Source organism: Tachypleus tridentatus, chromosome 2 (assembly GCF_004210375.1).
Source record: "Tachypleus tridentatus isolate NWPU-2018 chromosome 2, ASM421037v1, whole genome shotgun sequence".
NCBI lineage: Eukaryota > Metazoa > Arthropoda > Merostomata > Xiphosura > Limulidae > Tachypleus > Tachypleus tridentatus.
Window position 1 is genome coordinate 11,709,517 of NC_134826.1, and position 24,278 is coordinate 11,733,794.

At 35.1% G+C, this 24,278-nt stretch overlaps 1 protein-coding gene across 1 annotated transcript in view; it reads left to right on the plus strand.

Annotated features, from left to right (window-relative positions):
* The window catches only part of LOC143241403 (band 4.1-like protein 4), a 114,107-nt gene that overhangs the window by 26,395 nt on the left and 63,434 nt on the right, over positions 1-24,278 (plus strand). Inside the window, exons 2-3 of the mRNA XM_076484774.1 lie at positions 13,681-13,785; positions 21,874-21,916. Of these exons, the coding sequence (XP_076340889.1) occupies positions 13,681-13,785; positions 21,874-21,916 (148 nt within the window). The remainder of the gene's footprint in view (positions 1-13,680; positions 13,786-21,873; positions 21,917-24,278) is intronic.

Genomic DNA, 24,278 nt, shown 5'->3' on the forward strand with positions numbered 1-24,278 from the left:
TACTAGCACATTAGGTTGGTTTTCATTTCTAGACACATGAAAAGTATTTACTAGCACATTAGGTTGGTTTTCGTTTCTAGACACATGAAAAGTATTTACTAGCACATTAGGTTGGTTTTCGTTTCTAGACACATGAAAAGTATTTACTAGCACATTAGGTTGGTTGGTACTCATATTTCAACACACACAAAAAAAATATTAAAAACGTTTGAAAAAGAGAGCCCAGCATAACCAGGTGGTTAAGGCACTGAGAGTCGCGGGTTCGAATCCTCCATCATACCAAACATGCTCGCTCTTTCATCCATGGGGATGTTATAAAGTACGGTCAATCCCACTATTTGTTGGTAAAAGAATAGCCCAACAGTTGGCGGTTGGTGGTAATGACTAGGTGTCTTCCCTCTAGTCTTACACTGCAAAATTAAGGACGGCTAGCTTTGCGCGAAATTCAAAGCAAACCAAATCAAACTGAAAAACATAAAAAATAATTATTACACATAAACAATAAATATTATACATAAACAATAAATATTACACTTAAACAATAATTATTACATATAAACAATAATTATTATACATAATTATACATAAACAATAATTATTACACATAAATAATAATTATTATACATAAACAATAATTGTTATACATGAACAATAAATATTACATATGAACAATAATTATTATGTATAAACAATAATTATTATACATAGATTTATATGCCAAACATTTTATACTTCTGAACTAGCACCACCCATGGGTTGGTCGCCTGGGACAGTAAGACTAAATATTGTCTTAGGTCCAAAGTGACCCGCTCGTGGCTCGTGGGTCATAAATGATCTTGACAACGTTTTGACATGGTATAAAAAGTTTATACTCTTCCTAAATACGTAATTATAAAATGACTAGTGGGACCCTGGAAAGCATAGACATAATAGACTGGGAGCCAACGTGTTAATAATGTAATAACATTTAATCTAAAATAGCTTTCGTATTAGTCTGCTGACAACCTGAGTACTAGGCTTACAAAAACCTTAACAACATAAAAAGTTTTCATAATAACACTGAATTAAACAAATTGTTTTCCATCTAGTAAACTTCTGTTTTCCTACTGGCACCATTTTTCAAAATTTGAAATACATATTTAATTTACTTTCTAGTCTACATTGAATCTCTCGAGGTTGTGTTACTCTGTTGCTTATGTGAAAAAGGCTTAAATCCTTATTTTTTGTACAATAAATTCCTAGCACCAATTTCTTGTTTGACTATTTAACATTCAGAATGCTTCTCTGTAACCTCTCTTTTTCAGCTTTGGGTCACACTCTGGGTTTGTTCATAGATATTACCTTTCCGGCCTCTGAGGGCAGCTACAGCACGTTTTGAGCAGGTATACAAAATATGTCCTCAGACACTACAAAATCTATTTTTATATTCCTTCACCACGTTTTTACGTGTTGATACACAAAGTGTGCATTAACTTTGTTTGTTTTTATGTTGATGAGCGTTTAAACACTTTACTTACACTCATGTCACACTTGCACTGAAAATCTCCCTTACAGAGAGATGAGATGTGAACTCCAAAAGGGTTCAGGTTAAAGTTCAAAGTCATATCCATGCCCGCAGAAAAGTTATTTTTTTCTTTCTCTTGTTACAAAAGACTGGTAAAGAGTTTGTGTCGCATGATCTATACGATCTCTCCATGTGTTTTCATTACTTTGTGACGCATGATCTATACGATATCTCCATGTGTTTTCATTACTTTGTGACGCATGATCTATACGATATCTCCATGTGTTTTCATTACTTTGTGACGCATGATCTATACGATTTCTTCATGTGTTTTCATTACTTTGTGACGCATGATCTATACGATATCTCCATGTGTTTTCATTACTTTGTGACGCATGATCTATACGATATCTCTCCATGTGTTTTCATTACTTTGTGACGCATGATCTATACGATATCTCCATGTGTTTTCATTACTTTGTGACGCATGATCTATACGATATCTCCATGTGTTTTCATTACTTTGTGACGCATGATCTATACGATCTCTCCATGTGTTTTCATTACTTTGTGACGCATGATCTATACGATCTCTTCATGTGTTTTCATTACTTTGTGACGCATGATCTATACGATATCTCCATGTGTTTTCATTACTTTGTGACGCATGATCTATACGACCTCTTCATGTGTTTTCATTACTTTGTGACGCATGATCTATACGATATCTCCATGTGTTTTCATTACTTTGTGACGCATGATCTATACGATATCTCCATGTGTTTTCATTACTTTGTGACGCATGATCTATACGATATCTCCATGTGTTTTCATTACTTTGTGACGCATGATCTATACGATATCTCCATGTGTTTTCATTACTTTGTGACGCATGATCTATACGATTTCTCCATGTGTTTTCATTACTTTGTGACGCATGATCTATACGATCTCTCCATGTGTTTTCATTACTTTGTGACGCATGATCTATACGATATCTCCATGTGTTTTCATTACTTTGTGACGCATGATCTATACGATCTCTCCATGTGTTTTCATTACTTTGTGACGCATGATCTATACGATTTCTTCATGTGTTTTCATTACTTTGTGACGCATGATCTATACGATATCTCCATGTGTTTTCATTACTTTGTGACGCATGATCTATACGCTCTCTCCATGTGTTTTCATTACTTTGTGACGCATGATATATACGATATCTCCATGTGTTTTCATTACTTTGTGACGCATGATCTATACGATCTCTTCATGTGTTTTCATTACTTTGTGACGCATGATCTATACGATCTCTTCATGTGTTTTCATTACTTTGTGACGCATGATCTATACGATATCTCCATGTGTTTTCATTACTTTGTGACGCATGATCTATACGATATCTCCATGTGTTTTCATTACTTTGTGACGCATGATCTATACGATCTCTCCATGTGTTTTCATTACTTTGTGACGCATGATCTATACGATATCTCCATGTGTTTTCATTACTTTGTGACGCATGATCTATACGATATCTCCATGTGTTTTCATTACTTTGTGACGCATGATCTATACGATATCTCCATGTGTTTTCATTACTTTGTGACGCATGATCTATACGATTTCTTCATGTGTTTTCATTACTTTGTGACGCATGATCTATACGATATCTCCATGTGTTTTCATTACTTTGTGACGCATGATCTATACGATATCTCTCCATGTGTTTTCATTACTTTGTGACGCATGATCTATACGATATCTCCATGTGTTTTCATTACTTTGTGACGCATGATCTATACGATCTCTCCATGTGTTTTCATTACTTTGTGACGCATGACAATAAGGCCTTTGTCTAATAAAGAACAAACAAACGGTGGAGTGTTTAATGTTGGTTCTAGAACCCTTGTATTCTTCTGAAACAAATTGTAGCGGTTCAACATCCTAAGAGAGATAATAGAATCACTAGAAAAAGGTCCCTTCCACTCAAAAAATAAAACAGAATAAATTTATTTAGAAATTATAACGTCGCAATATCTATACCGATGAAAATACCAATGAAAGGATGTGTAAAAGCTGACATACCTATAGTCTGGATGTTCCTCGACTACTCGATGAAAGTGTTAGCTGCAAAGAGTTTCTGTTTCCTTTGTCTCTTATAGATGAGTGAAAGTGGTGGCTGCAAAGAGTTTCTGTTCCCTTTGTCTCTTATAGATCAGTGAAAGTGGTGGCCGCAAAACTTGTCTGTTCCCTTTGTCTCTTATAGATGAGTGAAAGTGTTGGCTGCAAAGAGTTTCTGTTCCCTTTGTCTCATATAGATCAGTGAAAGTGGTGGCCGCAAAACTTGTCTGTTCCCTTTGTTTCTTATAGATGAGTGAAAGTATTGGCTGCAAAACTTGTCTGTTCCCTTTGTTTCTTATAGATGAGTGAAAGTGGTGGCCGCAAAACTTGTCTGTTCCCTTTGTCTCTTATAGATGAGTGAAAGTGTTGGCTGCAAAGAGTTTCTGTTCCCTTTGTCTCTTATAGATCAGTGAAAGTGGTGGCCGCAAAACTTGTCTGTTCCCTTTGTTTCTTATAGATGAGTGAAAGTATTGGCTGCAAAACTTGTCTGTTCCCTTTGTTTCTTATAGATGAGCGAAAGTGGTGGCTGCAAAACTTGTCTGTTCCCTTTGTTTCTTATAGATGAGTGAAAGTGGTGGCTGCAAAACTTGTCTGTTCCCTTTATCTCTTATAGATGAGTGAAAGTGGTGGCCGCAAAACTTGTCTGTTCCCTTTGTTTCTTATAGATGAGTGAAAGTGGTGGCTGCAAAACTTGTCTGTTCCCTTTGTCTCTTATAGATGAGTGAAAGTGGTGGCTGCAAAACTTGTCTGTTCCCTTTGTCTCTTATAGATGAGTGAAAGTGGTGGCTGCAAAACTTGTCTGTTCCCTTTGTTTCTTATAGATGAGTGAAAGTGGTGGCTGCAAAACTTGTCTGTTCCCTTTGTTTCTTATAGATGAGTGAAAGTGGTGGCTGCAAAACTTGTCTGTTCCCTTTGTTTCTTATATATGAGTGAAAGTGGTGGCTGCAAAACTTGTCTGTTCCCTTTGTTTCTTATAGATGAGTGAAAGTGGTGGCTGCAAAACTTGTCTGTTCCCTTTGTTTCTTATAGATGAGTGAAAGTGGTGGCTGCAAACTTGTCTGTTCCCTTTGTTTCTTATAGATGAGTGAAAGTGGTGGCTGCAAAACTTGTCTGTTCCCTTTGTTTCTTATAGATGAGTGAAAGTATTGGCTGCAAAACTTGTCTGTTCCCTTTGTTTCTTATAGATGAGTGAAAGTGGTGGCTGCAAAACTTGTCTGTTCCCTTTGTTTCTTATAGATGAGTGAAAGTGGTGGCTGCAAAACTTGTCTGTTCCCTTTGTTTCTTATAGATGAGTGAAAGTGGTGGCTGCAAAACTTGTCTGTTCCCTTTGTTTCTTATAGATGAGTGAAAGTATTGGCTGCAAATATTAAATTTTTGCTCAATACAACATGACGATAGCCATTTATACAAAGTTTCTTATCGCGCTGTGAAGTTAGAAATCTCTATTGGGTGTCGTGAACAGTTATAGCTTGTAGCTAAAAACATTTGGTTTTCCTGTTTCAAGGTGCAGATCTTATAATTTTAGTTGACATGATGATTCTACTAAATATCAAAGTACACAACTAATGTAGATTAGTTTAAACGATATTTTTAATACCTTTAGTAAATATCTTCAGAACTTCAAACAATATGGTAAGAAACAAGAAATAACATTTAGAAAAAAGAACGAGAGAGAAAGGTACATATTTCATATCAAACAGGTCATAGTTCATATCAAACAGGTGCATAGTTCATATCAAACAGGTCATAGTTCATATCATACAGGTACATAGTTCATATCAAACAGGTCATAGTTCATATCAAACAGGTGCATAGTTCATATCAAACAGGTACATAGTTCATATCAAACAGGTCATAGTTCATATCATAAGGTACATAGTTCATATCAAACAGGTACACAGTTCATATCAAACAGGTACACAGTTCATATCAAACAGGTACATAGTTCATATCATACAAGTACATAGTTCATATCATACAGGTCATAGTTCATATCAAACAGGTGCATAGTTCATATCAAACAGGTCATAGTTCATATCATACAAGTACATAGTTCATATCATACAGGTCATAGTTCATATCAAACAGGTGCATAGTTCATATCAAACAGGTACATAGTTCATATCAAAGAGGTCATAGTTCATATCATACAAGTACATAGTTCATATCATACAGGTCATAGTTCATATCAAACAGGTGCATAGTTCATATCAAACAGGTCATAGCTCATATCATACAGGTACATAGTTCATATCAAACAGGTCATAGTTCATATCAAACAGGTGCATAGTTCATATCAAACAGGTACATAGTTCATATCAAACATGTCATAGTTCATATCATAAGGTACATAGTTCATATCAAACAGGTCATAGTTCATATCAAACAGGTACATAGTTCATATCAAACAGGTACATAGTTCATATCAATAGTTCATATCAAACAGGTACACAGTTCATATCAAACAGGTACATAGTTCATATCAAACATGTACATAGTTCATATCAAACAGGTACACAGTTCATATCATACAGGTACATAGTTCATATGAAACAGGTACATAGTTCATATGAAACAGGTACATAGTTCATATCAAACAGGTACATAGTTCATATCATACAGGTACATAGTTCATATCAACAGTTCATATCATACAGGTACATAGTTCATATCAAATATTCTCACTATTTTCTTTCTCTCAAAATATAAACAAAGCTGCGGAAATAAAAAGCCAACTTTTCTCAATAGCTCAAAGGTTAGTGAACCAGTGTTGTTTTTCATTTCTGATTTTAACCTTAAAATATCACTTTATTCTTAAACTCTAACCCAAACCCAATTTTACCATTTTGTCTAAGTTTGGTTTCTTTGGAATTTCGCGCGAAGCTACTCGAGGGCTATCTGCACTAGCCGTCCTTAATTTAGCAGTATAAGACTAGAGGGAAGGCAGTTAATCACCGCCACCGCCAACTCGTGAAGTACTCTTTTACCAACCAATAGTGGGATTGACCGTCACATTATAATGCTCCCATGGCTGAAAGGGCTTCTCTAAGCTACTCAAGTGGATATATAATACTTGTAGAATTATAAGGAATAACATACGGTTGACAAAACCGTTGGAAACACATGGAATACGATTTTGTATCTCTATATTTTCTTATAGCAAAGCCATATTGGGCTATCTGCTTAGTCCAACGAGGGGAATCGAACCCCTGATTTTAGCGTTGTAAATCCGTAGACTTATCGTTGTACCGGCGGTGGATATGCGATTTTGTTCCGCATAAAAATAAGTTCGACTTAATTCACGTTTAGCACATAAAAATTCCATGATATTCTGACATCTGGTCACAATGGCCGCCAATCCAACAATGCTAAAAAATCATGAACACTAAGATAACGATGTTTATTTTTGTGACAATATTTCGGGTAATAGAACTTAACAATCCAACAATGTTTAAATGTTCACGTGTACTACGTAACGATGTTTATTTTTGTGGCAATATTTCGGGTAATAGATTGTTTGTTTGTTTGTTTTTTGGAATTTCGCACAAAGCTACTCGAGGGCTATCTGTGCTAGCCGTCCCTAATTTAGCAGTGTAAGACTAGAGGGAAGGCAGCTAGTCATCACCACCCACCGCCAACTCTTGGGCTACTCTTTTACCAACGAAAAGTGGGATTGACCGTCACATTATAACGCCCCACGGCTGGGAGGGCGAGCATGTTTAGCGCGACTCGGGCGCGAACCCGCGACTCTCAGATTACAAAGCGCACGCCTTAACGCGCTAGGCCATGCCAGGCCCTCGGGTAATAGAACTTAACAATCCAACAATGTTTAAATGTTCACGTGTACTACGTAACGATGTTTATTTTTGTGGCAATATTTCGGGTAATAGATTGTTTGTTTGTTTGTTTTTTGGAATTTCGCACAAAGCTACTCGAGGGCTATCTGTGCTAGCCGTCCCTAATTTAGCAGTGTAAGACTAGAGGGAAGGCAGCTAGTCATCACCACCCACCGCCAACTCTTGGGCTACTCTTTTACCAACGAAAAGTGGGATTGACCGTCACATTATAACGCCCCCACGGCTGGGAGGGCGAGCATGTTTAGCGCGACTCGGGCGCGAACCCGCGACTCTCAGATTACGAAGCGCACGCCTTAACGCGCTAGGCCATGCCAGGCCCTCGGGTAATAGAACTTAACAATCCAACAATGTTTAAATGTTCACGTGTACTACGTAACGATGTTTATTTTTGTGGCAATATTTCGGGTAATAGATTGTTTGTTTGTTTGTTTTTTGGAATTTCGCACAAAGCTACTCGAGGGCTATCTGTGCTAGCCGTCCCTAATTTAGCAGTGTAAGACTAGAGGGAAGGCAGCTAGTCATCACCACCCACCGCCAACTCTTGGGCTACTCTTTTACCAACGAAAAGTGGGATTGACCGTCACATTATAACGCCCCCACGGCTGGGAGGGCGAGCATGTTTAGCGCGACTCGGGCGCGAACCCGCGACTCAGATTACGAAGCGCACGCCTTAACGCGCTAGGCCATGCCAGGCCCTCGGGTAATAGAACTTAACAATCTAACAATATTTAAATGTTCACGTGTACTACATAACGACGTATATTTTTTGTGCTAATGTTCCGGATAATACTAATTATTAATACAACAATATTTCAATGTTCAAATGTATTAGATATTACCTTATAATAATATTTTATTTATTTAAAAGGTAAGGCAATAAACCCTAAAATCTTCCATGCTCTTGTGTTTCATTCTAATCACACTTTGAGAGAATAGTGTTTCATATTCACTGTCGCCTCTTGTCTTTTGATAAAATTATGAGAGCATTTGAGATTTGCCGTTTTCTGGCTTTACACTGTCTTATCCTGTTAATGTGATAGCGTCTTCTGATTATCCTTTCATAAATAAAGTCATAACTGACATATTCAAGCCCGTTCCCCTGGAAATACCTGGCATAGCTTAGTGGGGTAGCCTGTCTGGATTGTGAGCACCGAACTTCACAAGTTGAAGTCCTATTGTGAATAACGTAGTTAGCTTGTTGGAGTCATGTTGTGAATAACGTAGTTAGCTTGTTGGAGTCCTTTTCGGTCGATCAGTCTAAGAATTTACAAAACGCGATGGACAAAGGTCAGCTAACCCACCGAGAACTTTGGGTGATAATTCTAAATACTAAATAAAAGATTCCATACTCGTGGTTTTGAGAGGATTTGATTCTCTACGGCTGGTACAATTCATACTGTAGTGCTAAAGGCAATTTTACGAAGAGAACTGAAACCTATCTAATTGTTGTTCGTTTCACAGTAACAGTTAGGAATTAATCCATGCTCTAAAGGAAGCATCTGTTAAATCACTTTCTATCAACCTTTCACTATATTACACAAATAATACAGTCATGTTGTTCGAACTCGAGTAACTCGACCTCATCACGTGATTTCATTATCCACAGTGAACAGGATTACATGTTTACATCTGAGATAAATGGTCTGTTTATCTCTGGTTGCATGGCAGTTTTTACAATATCGTTCGCGTGTTTTAGTTAGAATCAGTCCAAGCATGACTTGAAACACTTGGTCAGCTATAACGCAGCCTAACTCGAATACACTGATCAACTGTGACACAGCCTGATTCGAATACATTGATCAACTGTTACGCAGTTTGATTCGAATACATCAGTCATCTACGCACAGTCTGATTTAATTTAACATATATATATATATATATAATGTAATTTTCCTAGTAATATGTATATCAATGGAGTTTGGCAATACTAAAATGAACATTTGAATTAGATGGCGATTTCAAGTTTCCCAGTTCTGATTCTTTGACAGAAATAATTGGCGACTCATTACAGTGTGTCTCTTGTTATCCTTCGACAGCTTTGTTTGCCCTCAAGGTGTTTCTAGCAAAGAAGAAATAATGTAGCAACGGTTTTTAAGATCAAGTTACAAGATCTAACATCAACTGTGTAACTTAGAGAAACGCCAGTAATTCTTCAGTTAAGTATATGTGAATTTTCTGTTACTTTTATGTTCAAGTTATTTTAGATGAAGGCTCGTTTGTTCCTAGGCACAAAGCTACACGATGCGCTCTGCACTCTGCCTGTGTTCCTAGACACAAAGTTACACAACGGGCTATCTGCGCTCTGCACATCGCCTACATTTAATCACAATTTTAGTGCTATAAGTCCACACGATTGCTACTTGCTACAGAGAGCTTAGGTTAAGGAATTATAGATCAATTTTTCATCAGATCATCTTTGTTTTCTGTCTTATTTTTTTAGATCTTAAGCTTATAGCTTCAACTGTTTAGATTATAAGGTTAGGCTGGTGTCTTGCCGGACAACCCGTCGAATCCTCCTACTAAACGCCGGCGAAATTTTCTTGGGCCGACCACTTGAAATTCTCGTTTTGTAACCCTCAGGGTCTTTTAAAAAATTTGCAACAGTAGTTTTACTACGCCCAATCTCACAAGTGATGACACGTTGACAGAGACCTTGCTTTTGCAGCTCGACAATTCTGCCATTTTCAAACTCTGTCAACTTTTTAGCCTTTACCATGTTTTTACCAAATGTAACACAGGAGATGTCAGTAGGAGATGTTGACAACGTTAATGCTTAAACACAAATGACTAAATTTCGATACGTGTTCACCAATTAACGCTTCGTTTCGGTATGGTCTTAAACTTTTGACCAGCTAGTATTTAGGCTAATTTCATAGTGTTCACATTTTCCCTATTAACTGCTAAATAAGTTTTTTATTTTTATTTTCCCTTTTCTTATTTCTATCTTTCAAAGCTCTACTAAAATAAGTGGTTGAGTCTAACAACGCAAAATGCATATTTTTTCTTTATCTTCATTGACCTTAAGATTTTGTCCAGCAGTGTGCATATGAGGTGAACTTCTTGCTCCAACACAAGTGATGCTTCTCCAGATCCTCTTCTGTCTTTTGGAAGAAGACTATCTATGCCTTGACATCCAGCTACAACAGACTTACTTGTAATAATGCTTTTGGTATTACGCATTTTGAGCCAGTAATCCCCCACACACACAAGTGGCTCAGGGGTAGGCTTAAGAGCCCACACCCTAAAAATTTGGTTTCCATACTTGTGGTAGTCAAAGCCTAGGTAAACTACTGTATAGTTTCGATGACATTTTGACCGACTTACTTTCGATGCTCTCTTGGAAACGAATGAGAACAAAGTGTGGTCAAAAGTTGACCCCATGTAGTATGTGAAATCAGACCAGCCTTATATAATAGTTCCTGGTATGGAAGAAAGTGTGTTTATCTTTTATGTTGTCAGAAAGACCATTCTTAATTCCATCTGGTTCTATAAACACCCTGTTCTCTGTCACTGCGTGTCTGGTCCTCCTCGTGTCCTCTCTTCACGTTATCTTATAAACACCCTGTTCTCTGTCACTGCGTGTCTGATCCTCCCCGTGTCCTCTCTACACGTTATCTTATAAACACTCTGTTCTCTGTCACTGCGTGTCTGGTCCTCCCCGTGTCCTCTCTACACGTTATCTCATAAACACCCTGTTCTCTGTCACTGCGTGTCTGGTCCTCCCCGTGTCCTCTCTTCACGTTATCTTATAAACACTCTGTTCTCTGTCACTGCGTGTCTGGTCCTCCCTGTGTCCTTCTACACGTTATCTCATAAACACTCTGTTCTCTGTCACTGCGTGTCTGGTCCTCCCTGTGTCCTCTCTTCACGTTATCTTATAAACACTCTGTTCTCTGTCACTGTGTGTCTGGTCCTCCCTGTGTCCTCTCTACACGTTATCTTATAAACACTTGTTTCTCTGTCACTGTGTGTCTGGTCCTCCCTGTGTCCTCTCTACATCGTTATCTTATAAACACTTGTTGTTTGTCACTGGTGTCTGGTCCTCCCCGTGTCCTCTCTACACGTTATCTTATAAACACTCTGTTCTCTGTCACTGTGTGTCTGGTCCTCCCTGTGTCCTCTCTACACGTTATCTTATAAACACCCTGTTCTCTGTCATTGTGTGTCTGGTCCTCCCTGTGTCCTTCTCTACATCGTTATCTTATAAACACTTGTTGTCTGTCACTGCGTGTCTGGTCCTCCCTGTGTCCTCTCTACACGTTATCTTATAAACACTCTGTTCTCTGTCACTGTGTGTCTGGTCCTCCCTGTGTCCTTCTCTACACGTTATCTCATAAACACCCTTTCTTCTCTGTCACTGTGTCTGGTCCTCACTGTGTCCTCTCTACACGATATCTTATAAACACTCTGTTCTCTGTCACTGCGTGTCTGGTCCTCTCTGTGTCCTTCTACACGTTATCTTATAAACACACTTGTTCTCTGTCACTGCGTGTCTGGTCCTCCCTGTGTCCTCTCTACACGTTATCTTATAAACACTTGTTCTCTGTCACTGCGTGTCTGGTCCTCCTGTGTCCTCCTCTCTACACGTTATCTCATAAACACCCTGTTCTCTGTCACTGCGTGTCTGGTCCTCCCCGTGTCCTCTCTACACGTTATCTTATAAACACTCTGTTCTCTGTCACTGCGTGTCTGGTCCTCCCCGTGTCCTCTCTACACGTTATCTCATAAACACCCTGTTCTCTGTCACTGCGTGTCTGGTCCTCCCCGTGTCCTCTCTACACGATATCTTGTAGATACACGTTCTATGAAAGACCTGCTATTCTCTGTCACCACCTCAGGTGTTAAGATTTAAACAATTTGAAGGTCACGTACTTTCTCTGAAAAATGGAGATGTATTGGTGAGCAGAATTAGAGAACTGTTATGGTATAATAATAGTTTTTATTACGTGCTTGTGGTTCCTAACATGATAAATCTATACACTTTTGTTTCCAGAGGACATTCATAAAATTTACCCACTATTTTTATTATCCAGGTTAATAATAGGTAGTAATAATAACTTTATATAATCATCTAGCAGGAACAGATTATTTTCGTTACTACGTGAATTTAACATTGAAGTCTCGTGCATACACATGCAGTAAAAGTAATAAGACAACAAGCTAACCCATGTGAAACATAACATTTCAAATTATAAACATCCTGTTCTGAATTTTTACCCAAAGACTGTTTAATGTTTCACACTCAAGAGTCAAGATTTTATACACACAAAACTTTGTAGCCGTTTATTTAAGTATCCAGATATTGTACATGCAAAACATGAATCTGCCAACAATTTATTATTATTTTGTATTTATTATAATTGTATGGCAACACTTTATTATTGTTATTCTTTATTTATTATGTGTATAGCAACAATTTATTATTATTTATTTATGATGTGTAAGGTTACAGCTTATTATTGTTATTTATTTATAATGTGTACGGTTACAGTTTATCATTGTTTATGATGTGTGCGGTTATAGTTTATTATTATTTATGTGTAGTGTTACTTGCTAACTTGGATAAACACAAAAAGCGTTGGTTATAGATATTCGGAAAGATCTGTGTCCTGCGTCGTTGATTTTGTGTTTTGCCCAGAAATATAAATCTAATAAGTGAATGGAGTGACGGAAAGACAGTGTGGGTGTGTGTCTTCTTATAGCAAAGCCACATCGATCTATCTACTGAGTCCACCGAGGGTAATCGAACCCCTGGTTTTATCGTTGTAAATCCATAGACTTGCTGCTCTTCCAGCGAGGGACCGGAAAGAGAAACTTGTAATTAAATAGAAAAACTTACGATCACATATGTATATTTGTACACAACCTGAGGACTAGTGATATTTCTTTTATCCAAACTTTCGTTTCTACCCTCCCAAACTATTCATGCAACGTTTGTTTTATTGGTGAGACTTGCTTGGTCTATTTTAATCATACATACGGGTAATTTTTTGATCATGCTACTTTTCTCACATGTTTCTTCATTCACATGACGGACTTTTTAACAAACAAATAAATGATTTCTCTCGAGGTATAAGCCTATATACGGTAATAGAAACGTTTCGAATTTGGCAAATTTCTGTAATTAATAATAGCTTTAAGATGTTAAACTTAAACATTTTTTATTTCGATAATTATTTATTTTCTTCTTGACAGGAGACAAGCAGGGGACAGGACCTGTTGGACGTGGTAATCAAACACCTGAATTTGTTAGAAAGTGCCTACTTTGGACTTCGTTTCGTCGACTCTTCTGGTCAAACAGTAGGTCCACTCTTCAGGTCAAACAGTAGATCCTGTTGAACGATCATTCAGGTTAAACAGTAGGTCCTGTCGACCGATTCTTCAGGTCAAACAGTAGGTCCTGTTGAACGATCATTCAGGTCAAACAGTAGGTCCTCTCGATTGATTGTTCAGGTCAAACAGTAGGTCCTGTCGATCGATTCTTCAGGTCAAACAGTAGGTCCTGTTGAAGCAAAAATACTAGAAAGAATACTAGTAAATATCGGTGACACAAAGTAAACTGGTAATATCTCATAACACTACTTCACAGTAAACTGGTAATATCTTATAACACTACTTTACAGTAAACTGGTAATATCTTATAACACTACTTTACAGTAAACTGGTAATATCTTATAACACTACTTTACAGTAAACTGGTAATATCTTATAACACTACTTCACAGTAAGCTGGTAACATCGTATAGTACCACTTCACAGTAAGATGGTAACATCGTATAGTACCACTTCACAGTAAGCTGGTAACATCGTATAGTACCACTTCACAGTAAGCTGGTAATATAGTAGAACACTCTTAATGACGAGAAACGTTGTTCTCTCCCTATCAATAACAGTGTTAGTACTGATACCAGTCGTTCTGCGATACTTCGTATAACACAGCTTTACAGTAAGCTAGTAACATCGTATAACACTACTTCAAAGTAAGCTGGTAACATCGTATAACACTACTTTACAGTAAGCTGGTAATATCTTATAACACTACTTCACAATAAGCTGGTAATATCTTATAACACTACTTCACAGTAAGCTGGTAATATCTTATAACGCTAATTCACAGTAAGCTGGTAATATTGTATATAACCACATTAAATTAATATCTCTTATCACTTTACAATAACCTGTAATTTGGTATAACAATTAATATTAATTAATTATTAATATCTTATAACTCTACAGGTTGTTAACACTTTGTAATAAGCTACTAATAGGTTTTATAATAATATAACGTAATTATATTCAACTTTATCTCAACTTGTTTATTCGCTACAATTCTGGTTTACCTGATGTCCGTTGACAGTGACCGAAAACCTAATCGCCAATGTCATATAAGAAACAAAATACAATTGAAATACATTTACATAGTCTTATTACTGATATTATTACTAAGCAGTAAAAATAAAATTACAGTTCAAGTTATTGCAAGTCTTACTGTCTCGTATTGTCACACTAATTACAGCTGATGGATAACACTTCATCATTGTTGTGTTATAGACTTAAACTTGATAGCAAGTGTCTGTCATATACTTTGTTTTAGTAATATCATAGACGTATCTTCGCGAGATCTTCTCGTGTTACATTTATCACGCGGATAGTTACTTTATTATTCTGCACGTGTCAAACTTTCATTTCGTAATTATAAAACATACAAACGACAGAACACATTGTTTTTCATGAGTCTTCAACGAGTGGTTCGGCAAGTAATAATCCAAAAGAGTTTTGACACAAATCTTTTCTTCTGTTTTTATCAAGTTTCGAAACTTCCTGATTGATAGAAATGATATATCATCTATTTGAACTGTATTCTATAAAATGACCGTTCGCACGCTAGCGAGGTGCGTGTTAAAATCTATTATCTGATCTGACAGTCCATCGGTATCATGTCTCCAAGATGAATTTCCCCTTCTAGGTGTTATAGTATGACAAAAATATAAGAAACCTTTCGTCATTAAAGTTGAATTGTTTTGCGAAATTTAAACTGGATGAGTATATAGTGTTGGTGATTGCATTTTGATGGGTTTGAACCATTTTCTACTTGATTTGTATTAATGATACTAAACTTCCCTGAACCCAAAATGGGAGAGCTTCAGTCCCTGTGTAATGTGAACATTTCAACAACAAGCATGTACATCCAGTTTAGAGTTTCCAATCTCAAACTCTGTGTAACAAACAGAGTTGTTGTCTAAGGAAGTCATACGTTCTTGCTTTCTACGTTCCTTCTCAAAATGTCACGTTTTTGTTTAAACAAGAACATATGGTTAGTTTCTTTACACTGTGTCATATGCAAAATTAAAACACAATTACGACAAAGTTAATAAGTTTCCATCTGGATGCATTGGTGGCTCCATCTGCCTTTGAAGCGAAATCAAGGCGAATTAAATTTTCTTGAAGACTACGTTGTAGAAATTGAATCTATTTAACAATATGTTTGTTATAGAAATTGAACTTATTTAACAATATCTTTGTTGTAGAAATTGAACTTAACAATATCTTTCTTATAGAAATTGAATTTAATTAACAATATCTCTGTTGTAGAAATTGAACTTAACAATATCTTTCTTATAGAAATTGAACATAATTAACAATATCTCTGTTGTAGAAATTGAACTTAACAATATCTTTGTTGTAGAAATTTAACTTAACAATATCTTTCTTATAGAAATTGAATTTAATTAACAATATTCTTTCTATCAATAATATCATTTTTATGCATTGTTTAACACCGTAGCAAATTGTTTGACGTCTTTTAGCGTTTCACTGCTTGAACAGATATAATTCGTTAAAATATACAGAAACTCGTATAACATTATGAAGCTTCCTTTTTTTGAAAATTACCACTTTTTGAGAAAATCGAACATTACTTGTTGTTATACATCATGTCTTCATATGAAGGCTGTTTTGTATTTTTTAAACCTTAACCCTAATTAACTTAAATTACAACCGTAAACTTGACACGATACTGAATCAGTATTCATGACACAGCCTGTAATTACGTTATTAACCTGGCACTCACGTTTCGGACAACTTATTTCAACTTGGTGTGTGTCAAGAACTGAAAATTATGAAGAAAACATTGTTGTAAACAAAGTGTGTCAAGGTGAAACTGTTCAAGTGTATTCCGCCAGGGTAGATTTGACGTGAGTATCACTTGTTATTTGTGTGTTTTTGCCATCTGCACAGAGGATTATGTATGGTTGTCTGCAACTTTAAACAATTAAAGTAAAAGTTTTGATTTCATTAAAGCTACATCTGGTGTTATGTAGAAAAACGAATGGAACCTTCTGTGATTTCTGTGAATATTGATAACATGACATTAGTAGCTCTTCAGTGCGGTCATTCACTTGCTAATATGTTTCATTTCAGTTGCCAAATCACTCACGTATGACACAGAAAATTCGTGAACATTTAGATTAAATTCTAAAAAGTAGTGAGATGTAATTTATCATGACTGTAAAAAGTAATGGGATGTAATTTATCATTACTGCAAAAAGTAATGGGATGTAATTTATTATTACTGCAAAAGTTAATAAGATGTAATTTATCGTTACTGTAAAAAGTAATGGGATGTAATTTATCATTACTGCAAAAGGTAATGGGGTGTAATTTATCATTACTGCAAAAAGTAATGGAATGGAATTTATTATTACTGCAGAAAGTAATGGGATCTAATTTATCATTACTGTAAAAAGTAATGAGATATAATTTATTATTACTGCAAAAAGTAATGGGATGTAATTTATGATTACTGCAAAAAGTAATGGGGTGTAACTTATCATTACTGCAAAAAGTAATGGGGTGTAATTTATCATTACTGCAAAAAGTAATGGAATGTAATTTATGATTACTGTAAAAAGTAATGAGATGTAATTTATTATTACTGCAAAAAGTAATGGGATGTAATTTATTATTACTGCAGAAAGTAATGGGATGTAATTTATGATTACTGCAAAAAGTAATGAGATGTAATTTATTATTACTGCAAAAAGTAATGGGATGTAATTCATCATTACTGTAAAAAGTAATGGGATGTAATTTATTATAACTTTCAGTGGCCACTGAAACAAAAATATATAATGGGTGATGACTGAAAGCTTTCATTATGAAACAACTACTTCTGTAATAACAGTTTCAAAGAAACAACACACAACGTGTATAAACAAGGCTTTTCTTACATTATTTCTCCAACTATTTTTGTTTTCCATTAATGATGTTATTCGATGTTATTGAGTTCAGCCTTATAAATCTTTTTTGTCATTCCTAGCTTAATTGAACTCTACTAATCTCGCCCTGAATTTAGTCCTGACGTTGTGATTTCATGGCGACAGAGTAATGACTTATAAAGTCTTTTGTTTTTCGTTAATCTTTCTTCCGTTTTCATTCCGGTTTTCTGTATTTTAAAATAACAGGATAGAATACTGACTTGCATGTTGTCTTTTGAGACTTTCCCAGTATTACTGGATTTAAACAGTTGTTGTATGTTTACATAAACAGTTCATGTAGTCGTATATACTGTTAAGTAATTCCTTGTACAAAGGGTAAACTGATTTCACTTCTAAATAGCAGAAAATAACTTCAGGTTTTGTGAATAATCTCCATTGCCCCAACGCTAGCATTGTCCCCCCCCCCGGTGGTTCAACAGTCAAATTATAAAGCTAACGTGGTCCTCCATGTAGGTCAATGGTCAACTTATAATAGTAACGTTGTTCTTCTTCCTCAGGTGGCTAGGTCAGCAGTCAAAGAAAGTTTGGTGAGTGTCTTAGCAAAACGTGTATCAAATAAATCGATAAATACAAGGCACTTGTCTTTAACCCTAGAATCTAGTAATTAAGTTTCTGTAAATGAAGTCATTCGCCAAATATTGGGTTACTATTGTCTTATCAAATAGATGGAGTTGACCATCACTTTTGTAGCGTATCTACGGCTGCAAAATTCGGAGCTCGTTTTGAAATCAACGAGACGCGAATCAGATACCTTAGGATTCACGGTTACCCAAGGCAAGGTTAGACAGACTTTCAGAAAGTTCAACATACTTTTAGACAAGAAATGTCGGTGTGGTCTTACATGCTTGTCTTTAAGTGTTAGTTGCGCATGCTCAGAGAGCACTGAGCTAGAGGTTTCCTGAGCTCACATCGTGGGAATAAGTTCGTATAAACTTTTGAAGGTTTAACTAAACTAGTGTCTTAAACATATATATATCTCGTGCTCAACCTTTTATCGCTTAATATTAATTTGTTCCCGACTTGTTCCCGACTTTCTCACGATGATTACAACCGTTTCCGGCGGAGATAAACTCTTTAAACAAATGTATTTAAGTTCAAGGTAACAGCTCTGAAAAACCAACAACTCATTTTGCATGCGTGTTATAATGTCTTTGTTCGCAAAAAAAACAAAACAGATTTATTATAAAGCTATGAGTGGCTTGTCGTTGTACCTCCTTTTTAAAAACTCTTTAACGTTTGGTAATTATTTCACTTTTGTTCTTACATGTCAATTTGCGCTTGTGCAGAACTGGAAGATGTACTAGAAGCTAAGCTCTCGTGAATTTACGTAATTTCTCTTCGGAAACGCAGATACTTGCGTACGATTCATTAACCAGTGACGATTGGTTCCAAGTTAATTGAGATGTGTTATACTAAGTATTAAAACATTTGTGTTCCAGTGTTTGGCTTGTTTCATCAAGTTAACAAACTCGAGACTTTGTCAAAACTGGTTCAGGAACAATGTAACCGAAATTCCGTGTTATAGAAAAGCAATAAATTCTTATATTAAACTTTCTCACAGAAGCGTTGTCCAGAAAAAAATACGTACTACAGTTAAGACTAAGTAGCCCGTATGTTGCTTTCACCTCAGTCTATCGTTTTGCGAAAATTGTAAAACAATAAACCTGGAGTGAGATCGGCTTAACTTTGTTCACTACTAGGCCTTTCTTCTTCGTTTGTTCGATGTATTTGAACAAACTGGAAGCAGTGCGACTGTTTTAGGAACAATCATTTGTCAAACAAACGCGCATGCGTGTGAAGCTCGACTAATACTAAGAGAGATGACAATAGCTGATGTTGTGTGAAGTTCAAAGTGGTTTCATTAGCTGTTGATAAATTCCAGAGTTAATTATATATATACACAGATACCTTAAATTCTAACATTACGCGCACTGGAGATTTGGGTGGATCACGTGATTCGTGATAGTTCCATACTCTACGTAATAAAATTTGTTCTACATTTCTTCAGGTGAATATTTTTTTATGATTAAGCCCAATAGGGTCAAATAAGTGTACTAAGGCATACTATTTCTAGACGTTTCTAGATACAACTTTTTGAACACGTTACGTGATGTTCTTTAACATCCTGTCACGTATCTAGTCTTTCCTGAATAAATCTTACAATTGTCAGTATGACTCCAGGACAAGCAGTTTTTTAAAGATATCATTACAAATAAGGTCGTTTCTTTACTATATGTATATAGACAAACATCCAACACCAGGGCGCAAATCATAAAGTGGGTCATTAAGTAATTGCCCTGGTTTTTAGTTACCAGAGTAAATAAGACACAAAGATACACCGTTTATCCAGTTTAACTTGCCTCACGTGCTTAGAAAAAAAAATGGAAGAGATTTGGGTGCTGTAGCCCACAACGTCACACATTTTTACCTTTCACAGCTAGAGGTGGGTGGGAAGATGATCGCTCACAAAAAAAAATAATTATGGGTGACATAAATGTGTGAGACTACAAAACTGTCACTAAAGTTAGCATTGCAGTTTACAAAATGATGTTTGGGCATGACTACCAAAATGTTAAGCTATTACAGTTTACAATATGATGTTTGGGCATGACTACCAAAATGTAAAGCTATTCCAGTTTGCAATATGATGTTTGGACATGACTACCAAAATGTTAAGCTATTACAGTTTACAATATGATGTTTGGACATGACTACCAAAATGTTAAGCTATTACAGTTTACAATATGATGTTTGGACATGACTACCAAAATGTTAAGCTATTACAGTTTACAATATGATGTTTGGACATAACTACCAAAATGTAAAGCTATTACAGTTTACAATATGATGTTTGGACATGACTACCAAAATGTTAAGCTATTACAGTTTACAATATGATGTTTGGACATGACTACCAAAATGTTAAGCTATTACAGTTTACAATATGATGTTTGGACATGACTACCAAAATGTTAAGCTATTACAGTTTACAATATGATGTTTGGACATGACTACCAAAATGTTAAGATATTACAGTTTACAATATGATGTTTGGACATGACTACCAAAATGTTAAGTTATTACAGTTTACAATATGATGTTTGGACATGACTACCAAAATGTTAAGCTATTACAGTTTTCAATATGATGTTTGGACATGACTACCAAAATGTAAAGCTATTACAGTTTACAATATGATGTTTGGACATGACTACCAAAATGTAAAGCTATTGCTGCATTAAGCCCATTCTAAATTATTACTGTAGCTCCATGTTACTATGTGGATCTTCAGTGTTTCTAAAGAGAACCAACCACATAACAGCAGGTGATACAAGTCTGGCTACACATGATATGAAATAACCAAACAAATCATTCCGCGTATTTTCCGTACAATAACTTTTAGGAATAACTTTCATTGTATATGTTATAATTGTGTATAACTCACTATTTCCTAATCTATATAAATGCTTTATATATTACAAGCTATTTTAAAATATGTAATTAAAGTTTTCTCTTCAAACCCAGTACAAATGATTATATGTACTAATGTATTAATATTAATTGATATATTATCTTATTAGATAATAAGAAATGTACATTTCTACTAATTCTGTCATACCTAAGAAACTGTGTACTCAGCACGTGTCGTTTATTGGAACATTATTGTTCGAAAAAAAGGTCGAAACTTTTAAAATGCGAAATAATTTAGGATAAACATTACCATTATAATTACTTAATACCGGACTAATAACACTAATTAAATCGTCAATATACCTATATTTTGCTGTAAATTATTCCAGATTTCAAAAAATGTTTATAAATTTATTTTAATAACATAAATTAACAATACATTTTTTCTATATTCTATTGTTTTAGTTCATGTGGAAAACTGGCAGCTGTTTCTATTCCCATAATTTTTCCACGTGTTCTTTGAATTTTCAGTATGTAATTTCCATGTGACAATTGAAGCATGTGGTTGGTAGGCTGCCAAAACATGCACATTAGAGATCTACAGTAATTACCCTGTACCCTTCAGTTTCACTTGTAGCAAAAAAAAGGTGTTTCTCTATTGATAAGGCTTTTCATGTTTTGTTTTGTTTTGTTTTTTCAGCACTGGTTAGATTCAACTAAGAACGTGGTAAAACAGCTGAAAGGTAAATTTTAATTAAAATATCAGTTTTAAAGTTTGTATTTTTATCTTTTCTGTGAATAATGTGGCTAATGGTTAAAATAATATAACCTTGGATTCTTGGGGTTGTCTGTTTCTTCTATCACCACATTCTAATGTTGAAGTTAAAGAACAACAGTGTCCGTCCCGAGTGACGGCAAATTTTAAGTTAAAATTTAAATTATTTCAAGTTTAATTGTGTTTGACTTTTGGTTTCACTCAGAGCCAAATCTCTGAGCTACTTACACAGTATACCCTGAAAAGTAACTGTGGAACATTTCAGTCGTGTTAAGAACCACTCAGTAATAACATAAGGTAAATCTACATTTTTATTATTATTATTACATCACGTCTTCGAATCTGAATGATAGTGTGATTAATTATTAACAATCTAGTGTAGAATATCCTGTTAAAATAGCCGTGTGATTAATCATTGACAATCTAGTTAGAATATCCTGTTAAATAGCCGTGTGATTAATTATTGACAATCTAGTGTAGAATATCCTGTTAAAATATCCGTGTGATTAATTACTGACAATCTAGTGTAGAATATCATGTTAAAATAACCGTGTGATTAAATACTGACAATCTAGTGTAGAATATCCTGTTAAAATAGCCGTGTGATTAATCATTGACAATCTAGTTAGAATATCATGTTAAAATAACCGTGTGATTAATCATTGACAATCTAGTGTAGAATATCATGTTAAAATAGCCGTGTGATTAATTACTGACAATCTAGTGTAGAATATCCTGTTAATATAACCGTGTGATTAATTACTGACAATCTAGTGTAGAATATCATGTTAAAATAGCCGTGTGATTAATTACTGACAATCTAGTGTAGAATATCATGTTAAAATATCCGTGTGATTAATTACTGACAATCTGGTGTAGAATATCATGTTAAAATATCCGTGTGATTAATTACTGACAATCTAGTGTAGAATATCCTGTTAAAATAGCCGTGTGATTAATCATTGACAATCTAGTTAGAATATCATGTTAAAATAGCCGTGTAATTAATCATTGACAATCCAGTGTAGAATATCCCGTTAAAATAGCCGTGTGATTAATTATTGACAATCTAGTGTAGAATATCCTGTTAAAATAACCGTGTGATTAATTACTGACAATCTAGTGTAGAATATCCTGTTAAAATAGCCGTGTGATTAATTATTGACAATCTAGTGTAGAATATCATGTTAAAATAGCCGTGTGATTAATTACTGACAATCTAGTGTAGAATATCCGGTTAATATAACCGTGTGATTAATTACTGACAATCTAGTGTAGAATATCATGTTAAAATAGCCGTGTGATTAATTACTGACAATCTAGTGTAGAATATCATGTTAAAATATCCGTGTGATTAATTACTGACAATCTTGTGTAGAATATCATGTTAAAATATCCGTGTGAATAATTACTGACAATCTAGTGTAGAATATCCTGTTAAAATAGCCGTGTGATTAATCATTGACAATCTAGTTAGAATATCATGTTAAAATAGCCGTGTAATTAATCATTGACAATCCAGTGTAGAATATCCTGTTAAAATAGCCGTGTGATTAATTATTGACAATCTAGTGTAGAATATCCTGTTAAAATAACCGTGTGATTAATTACTGACAATCTAGTGTAGAATATCCTGTTAAAATAGCCGTGTGATTAATTATTGACAATCTAGTGTAGAATACCATGTTAAGATAACCGTGTGATTAATCATTGACAATCTAGTGTAGAATATCCTGTTAAAATAGCCGTGTGATTAATCATTGACAATCTAGTTAGAATATCCTGTTAAATAGCCGTGTGATTAATTATTGACAATCTAGTGTAGAATATCCTGTTAAAATATCCGTGTGATTAATTACTGACAATCTAGTGTAGAATATCATGTTAAAATAACCGTGTGATTAAATACTGACAATCTAGTGTAGAATATCCTGTTAAAATAGCCGTGTGATTAATCATTGACAATCTAGTTAGAATATCATGTTAAAATAACCGTGTGATTAATCATTGACAATCTAGTGTAGAATATCATGTTAAAATAGCCGTGTGATTAATTACTGACAATCTAGTGTAGAATATCCTGTTAATATAACCGTGTGATTAATTACTGACAATCTAGTGTAGAATATCATGTTAAAATAGCCGTGTGATTAATTACTGACAATCTAGTGTAGAATATCATGTTAAAATATCCGTGTGATTAATTACTGACAATCTGGTGTAGAATATCATGTTAAAATATCCGTGTGATTAATTACTGACAATCTAGTGTAGAATATCCTGTTAAAATAGCCGTGTGATTAATCATTGACAATCTAGTTAGAATATCA